This window comes from Mustela nigripes, chromosome 10, assembly GCF_022355385.1.
Source record: "Mustela nigripes isolate SB6536 chromosome 10, MUSNIG.SB6536, whole genome shotgun sequence".
Classification (NCBI taxonomy): domain Eukaryota; kingdom Metazoa; phylum Chordata; class Mammalia; order Carnivora; family Mustelidae; genus Mustela; species Mustela nigripes.
The window spans coordinates 6,646,995-6,669,887 of NC_081566.1; the positions used below are offsets into that span (position 1 = coordinate 6,646,995).

General features: G+C 42.6%; 1 protein-coding gene across 5 annotated transcripts in view; it reads right to left on the minus strand.

Annotated features, from left to right (window-relative positions):
* Positions 1-22,893, minus strand: part of RGS7 (regulator of G protein signaling 7) — a 496,565-nt gene that overhangs the window by 255,557 nt on the left and 218,115 nt on the right. For all 5 annotated transcript variants that reach the window (XM_059412494.1, XM_059412493.1, XM_059412490.1 and 2 more), the window contains exon 3: positions 20,566-20,662. In XM_059412494.1, coding sequence (XP_059268477.1) covers positions 20,566-20,662 — 97 coding nt within the window. The remainder of the gene's footprint in view (positions 1-20,565; positions 20,663-22,893) is intronic.

Here is a 22,893-nt window from a genome sequence, read left to right on the forward strand (position 1 = left end):
TAACATAGATTTCCATTTACTTGCCTTTTCTACCACAACCCTCCATCCTGGACCTGATATTCTCATACCAGAAGATTCCCCAAGTAACCATAAAATAAAACTCTGACTTCGTTGAAAGTTGCATAGGGCCCAGTTGCTCTAGATCCATTCTTCCAATGACTCCATCATTTCTCAGCCCTATTCCTTAACTAAGTCTTCCATGGCACAAGGTTCTGTGGGGGCAAACTGGCTCATTTCCCACTGGTGTCTCTGTTGGAAACTGGGTTACAGTTAAGTCTACTCTACTAAGAGTGGACAATTCTCTTCCATCACTTCCCTTATTCCAAACCAGAAAAAAAAAAAAATTGCATATGTCACCCATTTTTTCCTTCTCTCCTGCCTGTCCTCCTTGTCTTTGTGGATTAATGCCTTTTGAACATTCCTTTATTGCCACTTTTGTGTGTTTGAGGAAGAGCAGAAGAGGAATTCTACATGCCAATTTTCCAAGTATAATGAGAAAGTCCCAGGGCAGTCGGGTGGAGCATGCCTTCTGATATTTGGGTCATGCACGCGTCTCACAGTGTCTGACCCTAGGAGGTGCTCAACGAGAACTCTCACTAAATAGGCAGCCATGGAGGACAAATGTATACTTCGACTACAAAGTGACATAGACCGGTTTGGCTTCATAAATATTTTCTGAGCACATATTCCGTATCAGGACCACAGAGTGGATATGAGAGCAAACAACAACAACAAAAACCCCACGGCTCTTGGGTGCCTGGGTGGCTCAGTGGGTTAAAGCTTCTGCCTTTGGCCCAGGTCATGATCCCAGGGTCCTGGGATCAAGTCCCGCATCGGGCTCTCTGCTCAGCAGGGAGCCTGTTTCCTCCTCTCTCTCTCTCTGCCTGCCTCTCTGCCTACTTGTGATCTCTGTCTGTCAAATAAATAAATAAAATCTTTAAAAAAAAAAAACAAAAAACACGACTCTTGCCTCCCATGATCCACATTGTGGTGGAAACCTCTTGGAAAGTTTCAAAATTCCAAAGTCTGCAAAATTACAGTGTGAACAAAAGTGTAACTCACCCAGGCGTATTCCTAGGGTTGGTTTTTAGCATCTGGGAGGAACAGAGAGCTGCAGAAACCAGATTACAGTCAGATAGTTTAAAAGTTAATGGCCGATACCCGATGGGATTGATTTTTCTTCACAGATGCCATCTTGATTGTTTGAGTTGCTACAACTAGAAAGTCAAGGGCAGCCGAAGACCCTGATGACAGAAGCAGATGATTAGCTGTCTTTATATCTTAGTTTGTTTTAATTTTAAGAGGGGAAAAAATGGTGCTTTATTTTGGTGTTTCAACCTAAAGGCGGAAAAGTGCCACTTTAAAAGGAATTTTTCACCCAAAGGAAAAAAAAAATACCCAAGTTTGGTGCCACATACAAAGAAGCTCTGGGAAACAGTTGAGATTTGAGGACAATTATAAGGAACGCATTATTCTAGGCTCATGACCAGAGAAGCAGGTTAAGCTAACTTAAGTAAAGTGGGAATTTACTGGCTCGGTAGCTGAAAAGTTTTAGGAACCACTGGATCCAGGTGCTTAAAAGTTGTTTTCAGGAGCAAATGGCTCTGCTTTATTCTGCACTAGCTTCCTTTCCAGACATTTTTTCTCTCTGAGGTTTACATCTGCCACCTTAGCAACACGTGGGAACAGAGAGTCTTTTCTAGCAAAGCACCAGTCGTGAGTTTCCGATTTCCCAAGCCTGAGTCACGTTCGCTCCCCTCACCCTTGATCCAAGGATGAGGCTGTCCTCCCTCACACCACGTGGACGGAGAGCCTGGTGAGGTAGTTACCCAGCGGAAATCCGAATCAGTGGTGCCAAGAAAAGAAGGGATGGCTTTTGAGCCATCAAATACGATAGCTACTAATTGCTGTAAGATAACACTGGCCTTGGAGTTTGGGCTGCGTCACCGTTTTCAAAAACTCCTTAAGTTATTCAACAAGCCAGGCCGCCTAGCACCGAGGGCTGGGTCTGAGTGCAGCTATTTTTGGATTATTTACTGATCTTCCACCGCATCAACCATTAACATCCCTCTCCTGCTAAAAGGCCACCTGACCAGAAAGGTTAAGAGAAATATTCAGTGACCTCTAGAGAGAGGGTAGAATACTTATTTTTAGCTTTCTGGTATTTGATCATAAAATGCTTTCAGCCTGGAATGACTTCAATGAAATTTGTACATCTGAAGGCTGCCGAAAAGAGAAGGGGAAAAAGTCAAATATTAAAGGAAACCTTGCTCTCATCCAAAAGAGGAAGATGCCTTAAATTTCTAACGAAAATGTTAGTTCTATTTTTAACTCCCTTTTTAGGTTTCCTAAGGCTTAGGCTAAGAGGAGAAATAGGTCTGGCAGCAAAAAGCTTTCAAAACCAAATGTTTTATACCCAGGGCTTGTTAACCCTATACTAACAAGTCCTTGATAAAGGGGAGGGAATGAGAAAGCAGGTTTTCCATGTGTGATCTGGTCCTCTCTAACCTCGGTATTGTCCACATATGGGTCCTAGAAAATTTCCAAAAGGGAATTTGTTCTGAGAACGGAAGGTCACTAAAAGCACATGATCTCACAAAGACAGATGTGCGGGCCATGAAAACTGTCATTTTTGAAAAGAGCTACTAGATTAGTTTGTCATTTTAAGATAGGCATCTATGGGGTGACCAAGAGGTCAGTGATTCTTGGCATCAGATTTTTGTCAGGCTTCCTTGCAAACATTTTAAATCATCAGCACAACTCCTTTGAATGCATCTTCCAAGTCTTGGAATGGTACATCCATCACCAAACTCAACTCCGAATTCACTTGAAGTTGGCAGTTTTCCATTTCAACTTACAGTGACTGAGCATGCAAAGCCATCCTGAGATTATAGCGCTCGTGGGGAGTCCCCCTGGAGGACCCCAGAGGGTAATCTTTAGCGGCCAAGATGTGTGGGACAGATGTTTCCATTTGATTCAGGTGTGACGCTTCTCAGACTGAGTCTCTCCTAGGACACTCTTCATTTGCTTCCGCATCTCTCTCCTCTTTATTGATGAGTCAGCCCCTCCTGACTGATGACTCCCCACCACTCTGAACCCCAAGGCACAAACAATTCAGTCTTTAACAACATATCATCTTACATTCCTCCCTCACTGTGTCAAGTGTGAAATTTTGTTCTCACAGGAATTTCTGTATGGCTGTGCCAAGCATTTTCTGTTTTGATGCTTTATGGGGCAATCTCTGAGCAGATGACGTGACCCTCCATGCACGGGCGCTCCCACTACATTTAGGTTTGGATGATTACTAAAGTTTAAGTTCCCAGTAGTAGTATGAGGTGAGAATTATTCTGCTTATACCAACGATAATTAGACCAAAAATCACATTAAAGTGATCTCTGGGCTTAATTTAGTATCTATTTAGTTTGAGTCTTGAGTGTACAGTTTCTGTTTAAAGCAAGAACATCTTGTCCCTCATCTGTGCTACACTTAATGGCCAAGCGATTTTTTATGTACATCTTGGTAATTCTTTGAACATTAGGTACTTTCACATGGGAATTCGGCACTCTGCAATAAACACGAGGGACAGTTTTGCTCAGTGAGGAACTTCAATGCCACAAAAGAAAGGCTGTAGTTTTAGAAACCGTCATTTTTGCTCACAGGGTAAAATGTGACTTTGTGTAAATCATTCCCCAATCTCCAGCCAAAAAGAGAGAGAGGTCATGCTCTAAGTCCATGCCACAGCACAGGCTAGAGACCGAATTAAAAGCCCAACCCCGTAACTTTCCTCTTCTGACTCTCCCTGGTTCCAACAAACCCTCTAAAATCAACTGCTCTCCTTTCTTAACAGAGTCCTTGCGTACAGAGGAAAAAAAGGGATTGGTATGGGAAAAATAACTTAGTACATAATTTTTGAAGAAGAAATTGAAAAATAAACAACTCCCCAAAATATTTCATTGTAACAAAATGTGGCAAAGGGCAGTTAGGACAAACAATCTCATATTTATACAGAAAGCACAGCTGTTTCCCTGGAAACAGGTGGAGCAGTTATGCAAATGACATGAGTTCGTAGAAATCTGACCCAGAGAATAAATGAAAGAGACAAAAGTGGCTAATGAGGATACACATATGTTCCGTGGTGATCAGCAGTAAGAACAAGTTGGCAATTGTGCTACTCGGTATCTATACCCCAAAGATACAGATGTAGTGAAAAGAAGGGGCATCTGTACCCCAATGTTCATAGCAGCAATGGTGACAACAGCCAAACTGTGGAAGGAGCTGAGATGCCCCCAAACAGATGAATGGATGAAGAAGATGTGGTCCATATATACAATGGAGTATTACGCAGCCATCAGAAAGGATGAACACCCAACGTTTGCATCAACATGGATGGGACTGGAGGGGATTAAGTCAAATGAAGTCACGTCAAGCAGAGACAGACAATTATCATATGGTCTCACCTGTATGTGGAACATAAGCGACAGCACAGAGGACCACAGGGGAGGGAGGGAAATCCAAACGGGGAGACACCAGAGAGGGAGAGGAACCATGAGAGACTATGGACCCCAAGAAACAATCTGGGGGTTTCAGAAGAGAGGAGTGTGAGAGGAGGGGTTACAGGGTGGTGGGTAATGAGGAGGGCCCGCGCTATGGTGAATCACTGACAACTGTGAATATGCACAGCTAATGAATCACTGACCACTGCATCAAGAACTAATGATGTACTGTACAGCGGCTAACTGATCATCATAATAAAAATGATAAAGAACGAGAAGTCTGAGAACTGCGTAATGCGCTAAGTGTGGTTTCTGGAGGGAGGTGGGGGTCACGCTGCTGTGGAATGTGGAGACTTTGCTCCTGTGTCGGCTGCTCCGTCCGTGGAGGGGGGAGGAGGAGGGGAGGGGGAGGGTCCAGTGCTTCCGGTCCAGTGAAGGGGCCCCGAGGAAGTTTACACAGTTAGCCCTGCAGCCACCGCTCTGTTCCTTCTTGCTCTGTTTCTCTGCACCGCACCACACTTCCTCAGCCCGGGGCAGTCGGCATGTCGTTTGTCCTCCTCCCTCCCGGACTGCTCCTGCTCCTAAGAAAACGTGGCACTTTCTTACCAAATAAAGCACCAGGGTCCTGAGGGGAGCAGACTGATACTTAGAGTCAAGTCTTGAAACCAAAACGGAAAAGCCATTTGATTACTACTCATGTCAAATCTCTCACTGGACTGACTTCTCTATGAAGAAAGAGACATTTTCGAAGCTGAATGCAAAATGAAATAAGGAAGGATAAAAAATTCAAATTATTTCAGGGAATCAGATTGTGATATACATTATAATTACATATAATATTGAGCTATGTGTTATATAATATATATTATATATCATAATAATATATGATACATATTATAATGATATGTACAGATATAGACACGTTATTAAATTAACCTAAATTCAAATGTCCGCTCTCCTGCTTACTAATGGCATTACCTGGGGCAAGTTATTGACCTGCTCTTTTACTTACCTTTGGAAGGACACTGTTACATGAAATAATACATCTAAAGCGTTAATATTGACTGAGTGCCAACTACATTGTAAGAACTCAGTAAATGCTAGTAGTTGCTATGATAGTCGTTCGGACCCAGATGGGTTCATACCCATCTCTGCCTCAGAACCGGAACTGTCATGCAACGTACGGTGCTCCTCGCTGGCCCAGGAGAAATGGGACTAAAACCCAGGTCTGTTTCCTACCAGTCTATACTCCTTCCACTATTCCAGACAGGCTCGGAAGAATATTTACACTTGAATATGGGACTGTCCATCGTTCTGCAAACTCACTATAAACCCAATAATAACAACATTTAAATCGAGTGTGTTTCGGACCTTGGAGGAATTTGAAAATTGTGTTCAATTTCCTGATTCTCCATCTTGAAACCCATCTAAGGCCGTAATAGACAGCGGAGCCGAGCTGCCGTGGTTCCAGGGCTCCCGCTGAGATAAACACATGGTCCAGCGCCAGAGGCCAACAGAGCATAGGATTAGACTGAGTGCTCTTGCCAGTGCCCACGAATCGAGAAGTGAAATTTGTGAATGTACCTGAATGCCCAGGACATCCCCTGCCCTAGGAGAAGTATTACCATTTGTGGACTGTCTTCCAGGTACCACGCCGAGTGCATGGAGGATACAGATTGAAAGGAGACATTATTCTTGTTCACCAGATGCTTATAGCTTCTCGTAAGAGGCCCATCCATTCCCACTGAGGATAAAATGTCAGGTAAAATAAATTTCATGAAGAAGAACGCAGTGCCAGCAAAATCCACAGGGATACGAATGATAAATGGCGGTTGGTGTAGGGGTGGGGACGGGGTGGGAGAGGGTCTGGATGACACAGTTCTCGGTCCTAGAATTCGGGGAGCTGAGAATCTAGAGCCATTCTCCATCTGTTCTGAGAGAGAGAGAGAGGTAGGGGAAAAACCAGATGGTGTCATCAGGATCAAAAGGCGGCACCAAACAGTAGGTGACAGCTGCACCTTGAACATGTGTACCAATTCGTTATTGCAGAAAACACACCCACACCAGCAATTCAGTCATCAAGATTTATTCACACTCGGGGATAATGAAGACTTCAGTGTCACCCTAACTCACCATCTCACTCAAGGGTGAATTTGGTTCTCTCCAAAGAAAGCCGTGCTAATGGATTCATTCAAAGAAATAAGCTCCTCTTTAATGGGTTTTTCTTTAGCAACCTATCATTTCCAGGGTTTTAGAAAATAACTCACCAAGGAACAAAATTAAGCTTTTCGGGTCTGTTGACTTAAAGAAAAGACGACATTTGTGAGAAATAATTTCCAGAGTGGATTACTATAAAATGAAAATTTAATACGTCTGCGTCCATGAAATCTCCCGAGATAAATTTGCAAGCCTGCCTGTGACTTTCACTATTTTATTCTTTCAGTAATTGTCCAGATGGCACAACCCACTGAGTGTTGACATTATAATAACACAGAGAATTAGTGAAGAATGTAAAAATGTGATTTACTTAAAGCAGAACACCAATATCAGTACGTAATAATCTATGATAAGATATGAAAAGAGCTACTCACAAAACTTTGTGTCCCAAGATTTCACTCTGATATATATATAGTTATTTGTTGTGAGGAGTAAAAGATGAGACACAGTAAAGAGTACTGAGTTTTGATGTTATACGCAAACAATGAATCAGGGGACACTACAAAAACTAATGAGGTATACTGTTTGGTGACTAACATAACATCATTAAAAAAAAAAGAGTATTGAGAGCTATAAGGCACCTTGAGAATGTGAAGAATGATTATTATTTGATGAAACTAATAGGACTTAAACTAATAGCTTTTGAGCACATACTTGGAAAACCTTGGAGCAGAAGCTACAGAGCTTCCCAATACAGGTAATTCCTTGATTTTGCAATAGCTTAGCTACCTGGAAGGGAAGAGAATTCCAAATCTGGGCCTAAACCAAGCCTCTAAAGGGATAACAAAAATCATCATAATAAAATAACTATAAGAATGTCTCCATTTATAATTGTTCATTTTCTACATATCACATGCAGAAATAGTGAGTTCCCCAGTAACATCAACATTCAAAAAAAAAAAAAAAAAAGGCTAAGGCTAAATCGCCCTTCTTCTCTTGTTATCTCCTGGGCATGTACTATGCCTAGTTACCTAACCCTTTTCGAACTATTTTTAACACAGGACCAATAACAAGTTCTATTTTGTAATTACTGAGGCCATACAAATTCTTTGTATCTTTCATGTAAAAGTTGCCTTTTAAGGGACACCCTTGTACTGACTCTTTTTCAAACTCTGTTGTTGACTTTGAGGTTGGATTAAAGATGTGAAATGGTCCAAACTCTGAGAAGCTCATACTCATTTGGTTTTGAATGTGGGTAGCACTGTTTTCACCTTCTGTCCAATTTCCTCCCCCTTTTTTATATTAAGCACCTTAATCAAAACTGCATCTGGTCTCCTTCATCAAAGGAGCACAATGGAGCAGTGACTGTAGGAGACCAGACTATTGGTGGCCTTCTGGTCCTTGCAAGGGTCTCAACTATAGTACTGAGCCTGTCTTCCTAAGAAGATTGATTTGTGTTACTTTTTAAAAAGGTATTACTTTCTACGTGGCTAAAGCTTATTGGTATTGGTAAAATTCATTCCTGGTGATAATGATATGATAATTCACATATCCTGGCATTCTCATCTTCAAATTTTTTTTGGCTCAAATTTTCACTTTTTAGTACAATTTGGCATCATCTGTAAATCTAAAGAATCTAGATGCCTATAAAGATAACACTTAAATGCTAAGATAAAATTCAGCACCAGCTGGGATTCTCCAGACCTCCAGAACATTGTTCACGAACATACTATGTTTTCTTCCTTTTCTATTATCCCTTAACCAGGACAAAATAGTCCCAACATTGCCATGCATAGTCTCTCTCTCTCTCTCTCTTTTATTTTATTTTATTTTTTTGTATAAATATAGTGATAATTTTTGGAAACTCTAAATAAAGTATACCAATTGCTCTTTCATGACACCTTAAAAAAAGTTACAAGATCAGTGAGGCTAATATTTCCTGGTAGAATCTTGGTGACACATTTGCCCATTCAGTCTGTACTTAAATAGGAATCCTGTCAGATTCCTAGGGAGGGATAGGAGAACTAGAGGTCTCTCTTTAGGGTGCTCCTTAAGAATAGAAATCCAGTAATCTGTAGGCACAGGTGTATTGTCCAGTAAATTACTCATTTTGGCCCACTGCTAATGATTTACTCTTGAGTTCTCTTCAGAATCTTAAGTAAAGAAATCCCTCTCCAGAGATGTATTTACATGCTGTTGGTCATACAGCAATAAAATGTTAGAAAGAGGTTCTCATCTAGGGAGAACATCATAGGGAAAAGCTATGGTATTCTGAGTATAAGATAAGGCAACAGAACTATTCTAGACAACCAACATGGCTGGCAGTCAGAAGTCTTCTGTGTGGACTCGACAGACACACTTTTGTAGTCAGACACAGTTTTCCTACCCTGGAATGGAGTTATTTGGAGGACAAAATCAACTCCAATCACAATAATATTCACTTAATATAAAATAGCAAAATCAGATGTTCAGAAGGCCCTACAGGGAAGCAGAGAACCACTATCTTCCCCTTACCTGGAAAGAGAAACAGGTCCTGGTCCTAGTCGATACATCTACCCAAAAAGCTAAAGCCAAGTTCAAAGCATCTGAGTATTCCTCAACTTGTAATATTTCTTCTAGCATTCTGATGAAAATAAATAAAAACTTGCCTTTCGTGTTGGTCATATTAAATTGGTCCATCCATATTATAAAAGAAATCATTTCTCTACAAATATAGCAAGAGCCCAATAAATGTCTAACCTTATCACTTCCCAGTAGTACGGAGTTTCCAGAAAAATAAGTATCTAGAACCTATGCCAGAGAGTCCAAGCAGCTGAGATTAGATTCTTTACTATTTCTAATCACGTATGGGTGCTGTTTTATAATAAGGAATGAGTGACAGTCAAGAGGGGGTGAAGAATCTTTCACGGCAAAGATCATTTAAATGCCTACCTGACGATGTGACAGCCCGGCCTCTCCTCTTGTTCCCCAGCTTGGCTGACTACGGAGTTACTATGTGCCAGTGACTTCGTCACTTGATCAGAGAAGTGTGGTGAGGAGATGACAAAGAAAGGATAGGCTTCTTGCAAACGTTCATGTTCAGCTTGTGGATCTGGTTAACATTTCTTGTTTTCTCCAAGCACTTGTTGCTGTGGTTGTGGTTGTTGTTTTCAGAACTCAACTTTAAGAACTGCCAATATTTTTAGAGTACATTTTTCTTTTTTATTTACCATGTATAAAGTTCCCCTCTGCATTCTCCACTTTTCTTTGGGGTATCATAAAAACAAGAGATGACAAGTATAATTTCTGCCAACATACTTTAGAATTATTTTCAAAATCATTCTCTTTCTGAATTTCTGTATATCCCATGATAGCCATTCCAATGGTAGATTTAAAAAATAAATATAAATTTCACAGTAAGCTGTCAGTTTCAGAAAGGAGCACCTTAGACATTTAGAAGCATCTTAGAATTACCTAGCTAGGCTTACGGGCTCATTCGAGATGACTCATCCTTCCTGTCTTTAAATATAAATAAGGTTAGGTTAAGTCATATTAGCCATTTTGAAAGTTTCTCTCGAAAACATTTAGATGCAAAATACATACTTACTAAAACTTGCATTGGCCTGTGCATATATAATCAAGCTTGCTCTTTTCTCTTCTTACCTCTGCAACTATCCACCTGGGAAGTTTAAACCTACACAGGTTGGGCCTCCATGACTCTAGCAAATATGCATACGACCCTTAGAGGAATAAAGGAAAAGAGGCAAGACATATTTTAACTATGACATTTAAAGGCCACTTGATCTTTTCATTTATTCATTTATTTTAGAGAGAGCAGGGACAACTAGGGTGGGAGGGTGCGGGGGAAAGAGAGGAAGAGAGAGAATCTGAAACAGACCCCATGCTGAGTACAGAGCCCAACACTGGGCTTGATCTCACCACCCTGAGATCATGACTTGAGCCAAAACCAAGAGTCAGATGCTCAGCTGACAGAGCCATCCAGATGCCCCAAAGGCAACTTGATGTTTAAGCCCACATATACTGCCCAGTTTTCATACAGATGACTAAGGCACCACAGGGAACTGTGTACATTATTAATCAAATTAATAATAAAATATAAGTGGTTCCACACCCAGTAATTATAAAATATCACCGTTTCTATTTCTATGCAATTGGAGTGACTCAACATGTCACTTCCATTGATATCAACCATGTCAAGAGGAAGAGTAGGACAGAGAGGGGGAAAAAACAAATGAAATGGTCTGAATGAACAAATGAAAAAACAAATGAAATGGTCAGAATGAACTCCAGAGAATTAAAATACTTTTCTGACCTTAAGGCTTGAGACCGACAGAATATTATTCAGTCTTGGAAAAGAAAGAAATCTTGACTTTTTGTGACAACAGGCATGGACCTGGAGAACATTATGCTAAGTGAAATAAGCCAGAACACAAAAGAACAGATACAGGACGTCATGAATGTGAGGAGTCTAACCTGGCGAAAGCAGACGCAGAGAGTAGTACAGGGCTTGTCAGGGACTAGGGAAAGGGGGGAAGTCGAGAGGTACTCATCAAAGGGTACAAAGTTTCAGTTACGCAAGATGAATAAATCCTGGAGATCACAGTTCCTAAACACAACAATACTGGGTACTTCAAAATCTGTTAAGAGGGTAGCTCTCATGTTAAATGTTCTCATCACCCCCCCCCCCAAAAATAAATAAATAAATAAGACAGGAGGAAACTGCTGATGGTTTCACTGGTTTACACTTATCTCCAAAGTCATCAAGTTGTCTACATTGAATATGTACAGCTTTCCAATGTTACTAATACCCACATACATAAAGCAGCTTAAAATGCAAAAAAGACCTGAGGCCAGCCAAAGCCACACAACATAAGGACCATTAGACAACTTTTCTGACCGCAAACTTTGGTCTTGCCAATCAGTGGTAAGTTGTTTATACGAGAGCACGTTAAAAGGGACCGCTTCAGATGAGGGATGAAATTAAGTGGCAAAAGAGGGATAGCAACGAGATTCAACCCCATAATTATCAACATGCTTGTGATGGAGAACCTTCTCAAGCTAATAAAAGACAAAAGATAGAAATACACAAAATGTCGAAATGACTGAGCAGAACTCCCTCTAATTTCTACCATTTTCTCCTCCATATACAGTGCTTGATGATTTAGAATAGGCAGTAACCTTTTTGGCTCCTGAGAATTTGTTCATAAGTTCAATCTTCAAACATGTTAAATAACCTGATTTAATGGGAATATTTTTATTTGATGGCTGCCAACAGGCAGTCCTGCAGACTTTTCTGATCTCAGTGGACTGCTTCACGGGCATGGTCCAATTCAGGTTTAATGAAAACCTACACCACTTACAAAAAATTGAGAAGAGAATTCTGGTTTAGTTCTTGCTACAGAAAATAACATTGGAAACCCAGTAATTTCACAGTCAACTGATTGAAGGAAATGGACCCATAGAATAGGCAAAGGCTTATTTATTTCATCACAATCTAGAATAATTGAAATCTAGAGGGTGGTGGGTATTTCTAGAGATATTACCTGAGGTTTGGCCAAGTGTTGGTTTTTAAGCTTATCTATCATTAAACACAGCAAACACAGCGATGGCCTCATCCCACAGTCTTCCATAGTGCATAGAGCATGACCCATCTTGAATAAAGCAGGTTGATGGGAGAGTTTAGATTTCATGCGCTGACTGATTCTCAAAGAAAATCACTGGAGTCTTTATCCCTTAGAGTCAGATCTCCAGACACAGAATAGTGTGATGTCCAGTCACTTAAATGAGGACTTTAGGGTTCACCTTGAACCCATATTTCTTGCTACCCCAAGTGAACTGAGGCAACAATCCTGCAGGCCAGGACTCAAAGAGCAAGCATATATGAGCCACATATTCTGTGCAGCCCTAAGTGCTTCTGCTCCACAGAGGTCCATCTCTGGTCCCCTGATTTTCTCCTTCCACGTAAAACTCCAGAAGAGATATCATCTACTCTGCTTCTCACCAACAATCCACCCAGACTAGATCTCATCTACTCGTTGTATTACTAAATACCCATGAATTCCAGATATAGATGTATATTCAACAGCTGGACATTTCACAGGGTTGTTCTATGAGGATCTGAAACTCAAGGTGTTCAAAACTTACCATCACTTCTCCATCATCTCCACGAAAATACAGAGAAAGAAAATTCCTATGTTTGCCAGTTCATGTGTAGAAGGTATCATTGTGCATTCATTGTCAGGTCATAAATACGGGTGTCTTTGTGAGCAGTGGCTTCTTGATTAACCCATCTGGCCTCTCACTAATCCCTCCCCCTCACCAGCCCCCATCTTGAATCCTGGTACTGAACTAATGAAGTCCCTTCTAAGCCCTCACAATTTCTTATACATCTGATTTTTTTTTTTTCAATTCCACTGGCCCGGTGGGTCAGGTTGTCAGCATCTTTGCTCCAGTCCGCAGCCCCAGCTCCCACCCTTGTCTCCCTTCTCTACAAACAGATATTTACTCCCTCCATTTCCCCAGAGAAACCACCACGAAAAAAATTTGGTGACCCCATTTCCCTGCTTAAAAGTCACCAAATGCCCCTGACTCGTTACAGGATAAAAGTCGGATCCCTCAAGATTCGTACTATTGCTTTCAGTTCTGACTTCCCCTCTGGAGCCCACATGCCTCACCCTGGCTCAAGGTCACTGCAATCTGGGAAGTTCTCTGAGCTTACACGACCCTTTCACACCTTGAATTTCTGAACAACTGCTCCCCTTTGGTCTGGCTAACTCTGATTCATCCTTCACAATGAATCTCAGATGTCATCTTCTCCAAGAAATGCCTCTGACCGCAAGAGCCCGGGTTAGACTTCACACACTTTTCAGCACTCGGGGCATATCCTGTCACCAAAATTATTTCACCTTGTTGTCTCCTCACTGGAGAGTGGCCTCCTCAAGGGCAGAAACAATGTCTTATGTCTCCATATCTCCAGGCCTGGCAAAATGTCCGCAACACAAGAGGCTCCTGAGGCCTGTGTAATACGTTATTAACGAATAGAAATCTAGAGACCCACCTCAAAACACCATGGAATTCGTGCCCAGGTTCTTGTTCTTGTGATTTATGTTATAAATCAAGATAATGTCATTAGACTCCAGAGACAAAATTTTACACAACAGAGGGGCCAAAAACACTGAGAAAAGTTCTTTTTAAAAAATCCAAATAATCTTCATGTGTTGATGAAGCCACACAATAGTGTAACTCCCTTCACAATCCATATGAATGCAAATATTTCCTCTAAAATTACAATTATTAGTTACCCACTTAACAAATATTTAATGAACATCTCCTGTGTTAGGTGTTCTTGGTTTATTACACTCTAAAACTCTATAAATTTCCATGATTGTGAATCAATAAAAAATCTACATGTAAATAATATTCAATATTATTATAACATATTTTCCAGAAATAAAGCACCAAAAAAAAAAAAGCCCTATTTCAACCTCTTGATCTTAAGCATCTGAAAAAACTACGTTGTCAGTTTTAAATCGTTCAGATATGCATGTAGCCACGGCAAATGGTACAGTAGTAAATACTATCAAAGATGGACCAAATGGCATGAAAATGTAAAATTAATCATTTCCTCTTATTCACAGGCTCGTGCTCCATCTGGATTTGGATCTATATTCTGCTTCCATTCTGGGCTCAAATACAAAGGATTTGTGGCTGATGTGAGTGTCATAGTTTGCCTTACTGAAGATTTTCAGGCAAGAGATAAATAAAAACTGTAAGTTACAGGATATGAATTCTAGGACAATAGTTACTCACGGGAATAAGGCTTATGAGATTCATTCAGAGAAAATCCTCAGCAAAATTTACAAATATTGTATTTTTAGCTTCATAGCTATTTTTCCAATTTGAAGACACAATTGTATAAAAATTGCATGAGCACTTTCGTGATGCTTCTTTTGCAATAATATTTGAGCTTCATCTTTCATATTGTGATGGAGAGCTTCAGGTCAAAGGCAAGATGGAGCCCCAGCTGAATGGTGAGGATTCTGGGCAGAACAACTCCTAAGTGTACAGACACTTCTCAGATACTTCTGGATTCTTATCTACCTTCAGAACATGACTCGAAGCAATTTGCAGTATTAATCCCTCCCACTCTTTCTGTTTCACACACACAAATAGACCCCAGATGAAAACAACAACAGTGATCTTTTATCTTGTCTTTTACAGACAAAAAAAACAACTCGAAGAAAAAAAGAAAGTTATACATCAGTGAGGAGTGAGGTGAGAAAGTACCAATAAAATGTTCAATTTAGCAAATGAGCTTCCTAGAAACTAGAGGAATCAGGAAAAGGAAAATATGGGTTACACATTTCTTATTGTTTTAAAAAATGGAAAAAGTCAAGTTTATCTTCAAAGACAAAATTTTCTTAGTATTTATTACTTAACAAATATATGAGACCTATGGGTCCTCTCCTAAGCAACTTAATGAACTTTATGTAAATGCCCTTGATTTAGATTTTGCAAAAGTTAACAAAGTAGTATGCAAATAATCATTTCTCTGCCTACTCTAAAGGCTTCTTCATCATTATACCCTAACTTCATAAAGATATTTCTTTTGGCAATTCAGGACATGTAATTAGGGTTCTTGGTTGAAGATCCAATTACAAAGTGAAGGCATTTAAGCAGTTTTGCTCCCACAACTGACTCCCCCCCACCAATCTTAAAGATTCCATTTATTTATTTGACAGAGACACAGTGAGAGAGGGAACACAGTAGGTGGAGTGGGGGAGGGAGAAGCAGGCTTCCCTCAGAGCAGGAGCCCGATGTGGGGCTCGATCCCACGACCCTGGGACCATGACCTGAGCCAAAGACAGATGGTTAACGACCGAGCCACCCAGGCGCCCCCCTCACAACTGACTTTTTTAACCGTTGTGAAGAGAACTCACCTGAGCTGATTGTACTTGGTTGAACCTTGAACACCAACACAGACGCAATATGTCTATTTCCCACGAATATTAGAACATTAGCCCGCAAAACCCGGTAGCGTAGATAAAACAGTGAAATAAAATCCTGAAATAAAAATCCTTAAGAAAAATAGTTATCGGGTCTCCTAGACTAGAGGACACCAATCCCATCTGTACCCATATTTTCAGATCGGAAATACAGGTTGCCTGGATGCGTTTCAGCCCTAGGTACCTGTAGGGAGTGCTCGGAAACTTGCAATCCTAAGAGCCTCCCCACGGAATCTGCTCCAGATGCAGGAGTCCGAAACAGAAAAGGGAAGTGAAGAACTGAGCAAAACGACAGGTAGAGGTTTTACCGGGCAGGGTATGTGTGTGTGTGTGTGTGTGTGTGTGTGTGTGTGTGTGTCCAGGAGCGCGTGCTGGGGTGGGGGAGGGGCCGTGCAGTCCCACTGGAAGCGCGTGAGGTCCCAGCACTGGGTCCCAGAAGGCTGGGACAAGGGCTGCACAGCCACGGGGCACCCAGGACTTTCTGCCCCTCTCCTCCTCTTCTCTCCTCCCGTGGTCCGTGGCTCTCGGGCGTCAGACAGGTCCGCTTCACTTCTCTCCCCACCGGCCCACTCTCCAGCCCCCAACTTTTCATGATCTCAGCACCAGACACGCACACACAGAGCTGAAGTGTGGGAGACGCAACAGAAAGCATCCCGGGAAAGAGAACGGACAGGCCAGGCTCTGGTCGGCCTTTACCTCCGAGCTCACCCCCTAAACAGGACGGGTCCGGCCGCACACCACCGTCAGAACCGCCTGAGCTACTCCTGCGGGTGAGGAAGCAACCTGGGGGAGACACAGTGGGATCGCTCCACCCAAAGCTATCTCCTACCCACAGTTCAAGGGTTAGCGTGGGGGTTCATTCAAAGACTTTCCTCCCGATCTTGGCACTGCAGAAACCAGGAGGCCAAAATTAAAAGTTCTAAGACTTAAATAATTAAAAAAAAAAAAAAAAAGGCTTGGATGTTTAGTTGGAGGAAATGCGTTTATCAGGACGGGATAAAGTAAAGAAATGAAAACCCAAAAGCCCAAATCACATCTATATTATCTGTGTCATAAGATTCTTTGATGGGATCGGGTCTGGATCTGCGATGTCGTGAGAGGGTAGGATGGCATGATCGCTTTCTCATCAGAGCTGTCCTCACCAGAGGCAGGTGGGGGCCTTCCTTGGCCGCCGTGACATACACATCATGCACAGGCGCTGCCAGGGTCACTGGACAGTGTCCGTCGCTCCACAACCTGAGATGCTGAGCAGGTTCTTGGGTGGGAGTAAAGAAACCAGATTCTTCTTCCAAATCCCTTCTCCTTCCCCCAAGCAAAACAAACACAAGAGAAAAAAAAAAAACAAAAACAAAATCAGGGCGCCTGGGTGGCTCAGTGGGTTAAAGCCTCTGCCTTCAGCTCAGGTCATGATCACAGGGTCCTAGGATCGAGCCCCGCATTGGGCTCTCTGCTCAGCGGGGAGCCTGCTTCCCTTTCTCTCTCTGCCTGCCTCTCTGCCTACTTGTGAGCTCTGTCTCTCAAAGAAATAAGTAAAATCTTAAAAAAACAAAAACAAAAACAAAAAACATTTAATGGGCTGGGATAGGCTTGACTGAGGTCAGATTGTAGAAAAGAAAAAATGAATAATAATAATCAGGGCCTGTGAAAACCCTAAAAAGATCCGCACAAGCAAGTTGGCCACTGCACCCGGCGCCCTGGGTAAAACACAGGTGTTGACCTGGAACCCCGGTCAGCCCTGGGACCCTACTCTTGCGCGTCAGTGTTAAGGCTGAGGTTCTGATGTGGTGGGTTTGGGTGGGCTCACCTACTACGTTTCTAAGTAAATTTCCAGATGAGGCCGACGCTACTGGTCCCTGGGCCATGTTTTGAGCATCAGGGCTTTAGGGAGCTTCCGTGGGAAACCTGAGAGAACCGGATTCACAGTACCAGAGATGCCCACCACCCTCCTCTCACGCATGACGTCACTCATTCACCACAATCTGTTTCCGGTTGTGCTAAGGGCCGGGACGTCAGCAGATGCGCTCCTTCTCTAGGAGCTCTGCGGTAGACCATGGTAGACCGTGAGGCACGCCTGGAGGGAGGAGGGAGGGGCGGGCAGGCGGGAGAGCGAGCAGCAGGTGGCGAGGGACCAGCAAAGGACATGGGGACTCATCCCTCATCCCTGCAGGAAGTATCTGGGGAGGAAAATGATCACCAAAGACTAAAAACTGCTAGTGAAGCAGACAGGGCTTCAGACCGTTACAATGCGGGGCTGTCGCGACAAAGAGGTTGGTAAATACTAGATGTTAATACTATTATGTCAGTTAAAGCTGCAGCAAAACAGATCATCAAACCGGGAGGCAGAGCTCAGGAAAAGTCTCTAAGAAACACAGAATGAAAAGTAGAAACTCATTACATTAATACGAAGACGTCATCAATACTGTCCTTATATAAGGACCACCTTGTTTCATGCCAATGAACGTTAAAACAAGTCCCCTGGTTCCTTCTCGATCCATATGTCCCATCTTACTTTTTTTCTTTTTAAAAGATGTTATTTATTTATTTGACAGACAGAGATCACAAGCAGGCAGAGAGAGAGGAGAAAGCAGGCTTTCCGAGGAGCAGAGAGCCGGATGTGGGGCTCGATCCCAGGACCCTGGGATCATGACTGGGCTGAAGGCGGAGGCTTTAACCCACTGAGCCACCCAGGCGCCCCCCATCTTACTTTTTAATTAAGATCTTAATTCTGTCAGCTGAACATTCTTCCAGGAGGATGCTACACCGGAGCTGTATGAAATTTTACGGAACCGTAGGGGAATGGCACAAGTGAGGTATTTACTGCTCCTTGAAGAACTCAACAAAAAATTTTAGATTCACCGTGAAAACAGGTAACTCGAACCTGCAGCCCCGCTTAATCTGAAGAGCTAAACTTTTCTTGTGCGACCATTTGTGTCTACGGATCTCGTCATCAAACACCACTGAACTGCCGCGCCCTCACACAGGCCATGCGCGGGGGACCTGGCCCTTGTTCCCGGGGCAGAGGGCTGGGTAACTCACAGCTCCCATCTGCCGGATTCTGACTGCATTTGTGTGCAACCTCTGCACGAGGGAACTGCAGGAGGTCACTTCTCTCACTGGTCATCAAAATAGGAGTGCTGTTCATGTCTGGGTTTAGGTACAAAGTTAACTCTGTAAGTCACTGACTCCAAGGTGCTTTTACGATCTTCTAGAGGATGCAGGACAGGATACAAAAATATAAGCCAAAGTAGAGCATAATAACTGCTATGAGCGAAGCAAATAACAAGGTTTTGTTTTTTGTTTTTGAGAGCAGAGAATGAAGGCTCAGGATAGTTTTCTCCAAAGAGCTCTCTGAACTAGCTTCTAAAGAATGGATGGAATTTCATCTTGAAATGACCCAGAAGTCAGGAAGTGAGTCAGTGAGAAGGCAGAAGGCCCCGGACGCTAGATGACACAGGCCATCATCAGAGGAGAGCAAGAAACTGGGACCAAGTGGGCGTGGAAGGCAGTGGCAGCAAAAAGAGGGTGTATTTCGTGAGACCCCATGTCTCGTCTGGTCCCTGTTCTCTCTCCCATTCATCAAAGAACAACGCAGCCCCCAAACCCCAACAACGGGGCCTGCCTGTTTGTATTCTGGTCCCATTACCCTCTCACCGAGGCTGAGGACCTGCTGACCATCATTCTTCTCTCAACTCTTGTTCACGAGGAAGTACAACGGAACGCTTGATCAGGATCCGCACGGAACCCTTGCTCAGGAACCCCACGGAACCCTTGCTCAGGAACCCCACCAAGCAAATCCTCCACGGGCCCAGCCCAGCGTCCTTCCCCTGCTGACGCACCGTGAAGGCTCTGGTCTGTCTGATTCTGCTGCTTCTCCGTGCCACGCTAGCCCAGGCCTAGCACGCCTCAGTCCCACAGCTTGGGCATCCCCCATCTCCTGGAGCCTGAGATTTCTAACCAACATTTCCTCCAGTCACTTCCAATCCAACTGCGAGGATTCTCTACTTCTGCTAAGGACTCCTTAGTCTCACAGTCACCCATTTAAAAAACAAAACTAACCCCCCTGGGTTGTGTCCTCTTATAGCCTACATGCCAGTTATTTAACAGACGCTCCTGCTTCCCCTCTATCCCTTCACTCCCTGGATATGAGAATGTTGGACCCAAACTCTTCCTACACAGGCCTTGGACATCATGGTGACAACAGCCCTCACTGAACGCCATTTTGCCCTAAGCACCTTCATCATAATGTGCTCTGCGAGAGCGGGAAGACTCTCCATACATCAGAGTTAGACTCTTGGGTTGACTTTCAAAGACCCTCATCGTCCGACCGCAGACCGTCTGTTCCAGCCTTTCCACACATTTCTCTCTCTACACATCCTCACCTTGGTCACCCGATCTGCAGCCACAGCTGGAGGTCTTGAAGCTGACAGGGCTACTCACTCACCAAACTCCGCTCACCCATCACCGCTGTTCAGGAATTCCTCTCTGATTGATGGTTTTCATCCTCTTAGGGCTTAAACATATGACCCTGAGATCAAGACCTGAGCTGAGACCCTGAGTCGGATGCTTAACCCACTGAGCCACCCACACACCCCTCGTCCTCCTCATTTTATACATAATCTTACCATGTTGCTTCGTACATCTTTAAGATCATGTTCTGTTATTTCCCATTTGCTCGTCATATCTGTGCCACTGACCCGGAGTGAGGTAAGGTCATGATTTTCACTTTTTTGTTTTGTTTTACTATCACTCCAAGGATCTCACATGATATGGAACACGGCATGGGTATTTCCTAAGAGTTACTGGACAAATGAGTCAGAAGGTTTCTACACTGAGTGGCAAGAATTGATTTTCAACGGTTATGCCGAAGGTGCTAGAGAAAAAAAGCAGTTCTGTGCTGAGCGCACACTTACCAGAGAAGACGCTAGGTATCTTGGAAAGAAAGCTTTTGACGGTACGGATGGGAATTCCATTTTTTTCATCTTGCATGCGTGCTATGACGTCTTCCATCTAAGTAACAACAATAAAATAATTAAAGCCTTTTAAAAGTTGAACTTTTTCAGAGAAATCAGTTCTCATAACAACATTAATACCAGTCTTGCCCAACTAAGTGTAATGCCATATCCTTGCCTTTCTACACTTTTTCACGTTGATATTTTTAGTTTGGTTAAAAGATGATGGAGAAAACAGTAAGAAAGGTGACCATTTCAAGGTCCAATTAGCTACTAAAAGGAATTCTGTGCTTTGAATATTACTTCTCTCCTGGTTTCACATTCCTCAGGTATAAAGGTTGAGATAAAAGAGTGTTTATTTTTGAAGCTGTCAGAAACCACTGTCACAGCAAAATTCTCACTTCATTAATGTTATCTCTGTGGAACTCAGTGCAAAAGAAAATGGAAGCCTGAAAAGCATCCGTGTGGAGTTCCTCCTCCAGAGAGTTTCTGTAATTTGGTTCAATGTCAACTTCTTTAACCTGCCCATAAATGCAAGACCGATTGCCAGAAACTGCTGATTCTCCCGCCTGGGCATTTACAGAAGTGTGACACGAAACACACACACACACATACACACACACACACTCATGATAAAATGAATGTTAACACTCTTTCTGATCATTTCATGAATTCTGCTGTATCTGGTTATTTCCGGTTAGTAGACTCTCTTTTACTTTTGAAAACTTTTCACCATTGTAACAAACTATACTTTACAAAGCCTAATGTGGAATTCAGATCTGAATACCATTCATTCCGATCACAATCCCTGTGTGTTTCTATGCTGTGGCACGCGTATGTCCACAAACACACCGAATTCGTATTATGGAGCTCGACATCCATTCACTCATTTACTCATTCCACAAACAGATCATTTACTTATTCTGGATCACTGACTCCAGACCAGACTTCCCAGTGGGCACGGTGGATATGAAAGTGAATATAATACAGTTGCTGTCCTCAAAAGAAGTCGCAGTCCATATTGAAAACCATGGTACAATTTGAGTAAGGTTTGTAGTTGACCCAATAATGTTGTACCAGTATCAATAACCTGTTTTTGGTAATTTTGCTAGGATTCTAGAAGATGTTTACGTTAGGGGAAGCTGTGTGAAGGGCATCTGGGAATTCTACAACTATTTTTGTATCTTTTCTGTAAGTTTAAAGTTATCCCCCCCAAAACGTTAACAAAATCACAGTCTAAACTTTGTATTGGTGAACTACCGAATTCCTATCAACATGGTTTCAGAATGTCTTTCAACGAAGACATCTTACTTTCCTGGATAAGTCCTTTCAGATGTATTAACATGAGAAATGGTTCACCAGAGACTCGAGATGTGGGGAGAATGGGTTCCTGAGTCAGGTCTGCGTGGGACTCTGCTCCTCAAGAAACCGCGTTCACCTGGTTTGAGCAAGGTGAGCGACCTAAGGCCACTTCCTCACCTTTAAATGGTGATACTAATATTACAGGCAACTCCTTCAGTGTGTGCAAGGTAGGGTTGGGGCTGGGTGGGGGGGTAAAGTATTTTAAGGTTAAGGTTAAATGATACAACATATTTATATATGTACATATTTATATATGTACATACCATACATAGACGATAAACCTTGGACTTCAAATGTCTACAACCTGCTCCCCCCGCCCCATTGCTTAGGGATGTTTATTCCCCATTCCTCACGTTTTTGGGGTTTTGTTTTTATTTTATTTTTTTGTATTCTATTTTGTATTTGTATTTTGTATTTTATATTATTTTTGTATGTATGTATGTATGTATGTATGTATGTATTTATTTTTAATGTAGAGGGAGGACCACCGTCTCACTCCCCTGCCTCTTCCTATGCTTCACACCTGCCATTCCAGGGAAATCGGGCCGACTTACCAGGTGGAAGGGCTGGGAATGAGAAACTGGTCATAGGCCCATCCCCCTTCAGTGGGGAAGCCCACATGCCCCTCTGCTGGTGGGAAAGGCCTGCCCTAGGGAGGGAGTCAGAGGGATCAGGATTGAGTTTGGGGATTAGAGTTTTATGTCTGTGCAAACATTCTTCAAAAATAGCTTGATCATCACAGCAATGCAGGTGATACTCTGACCCTTTCTGCCTTATGCTTTGATTGTGATTCTCAACTGGTTTGTAATTCAGAAAAAGGAAGTTTTTTGTTGTTGTTGTTTTTGTTGTTTGGGGGTTTTTTTGTTTTGTTTTTGTTTTTGTTTTTATTGGCTCTCCAAGGAGCCCAGCAGTAGCTAGATCTTTTCA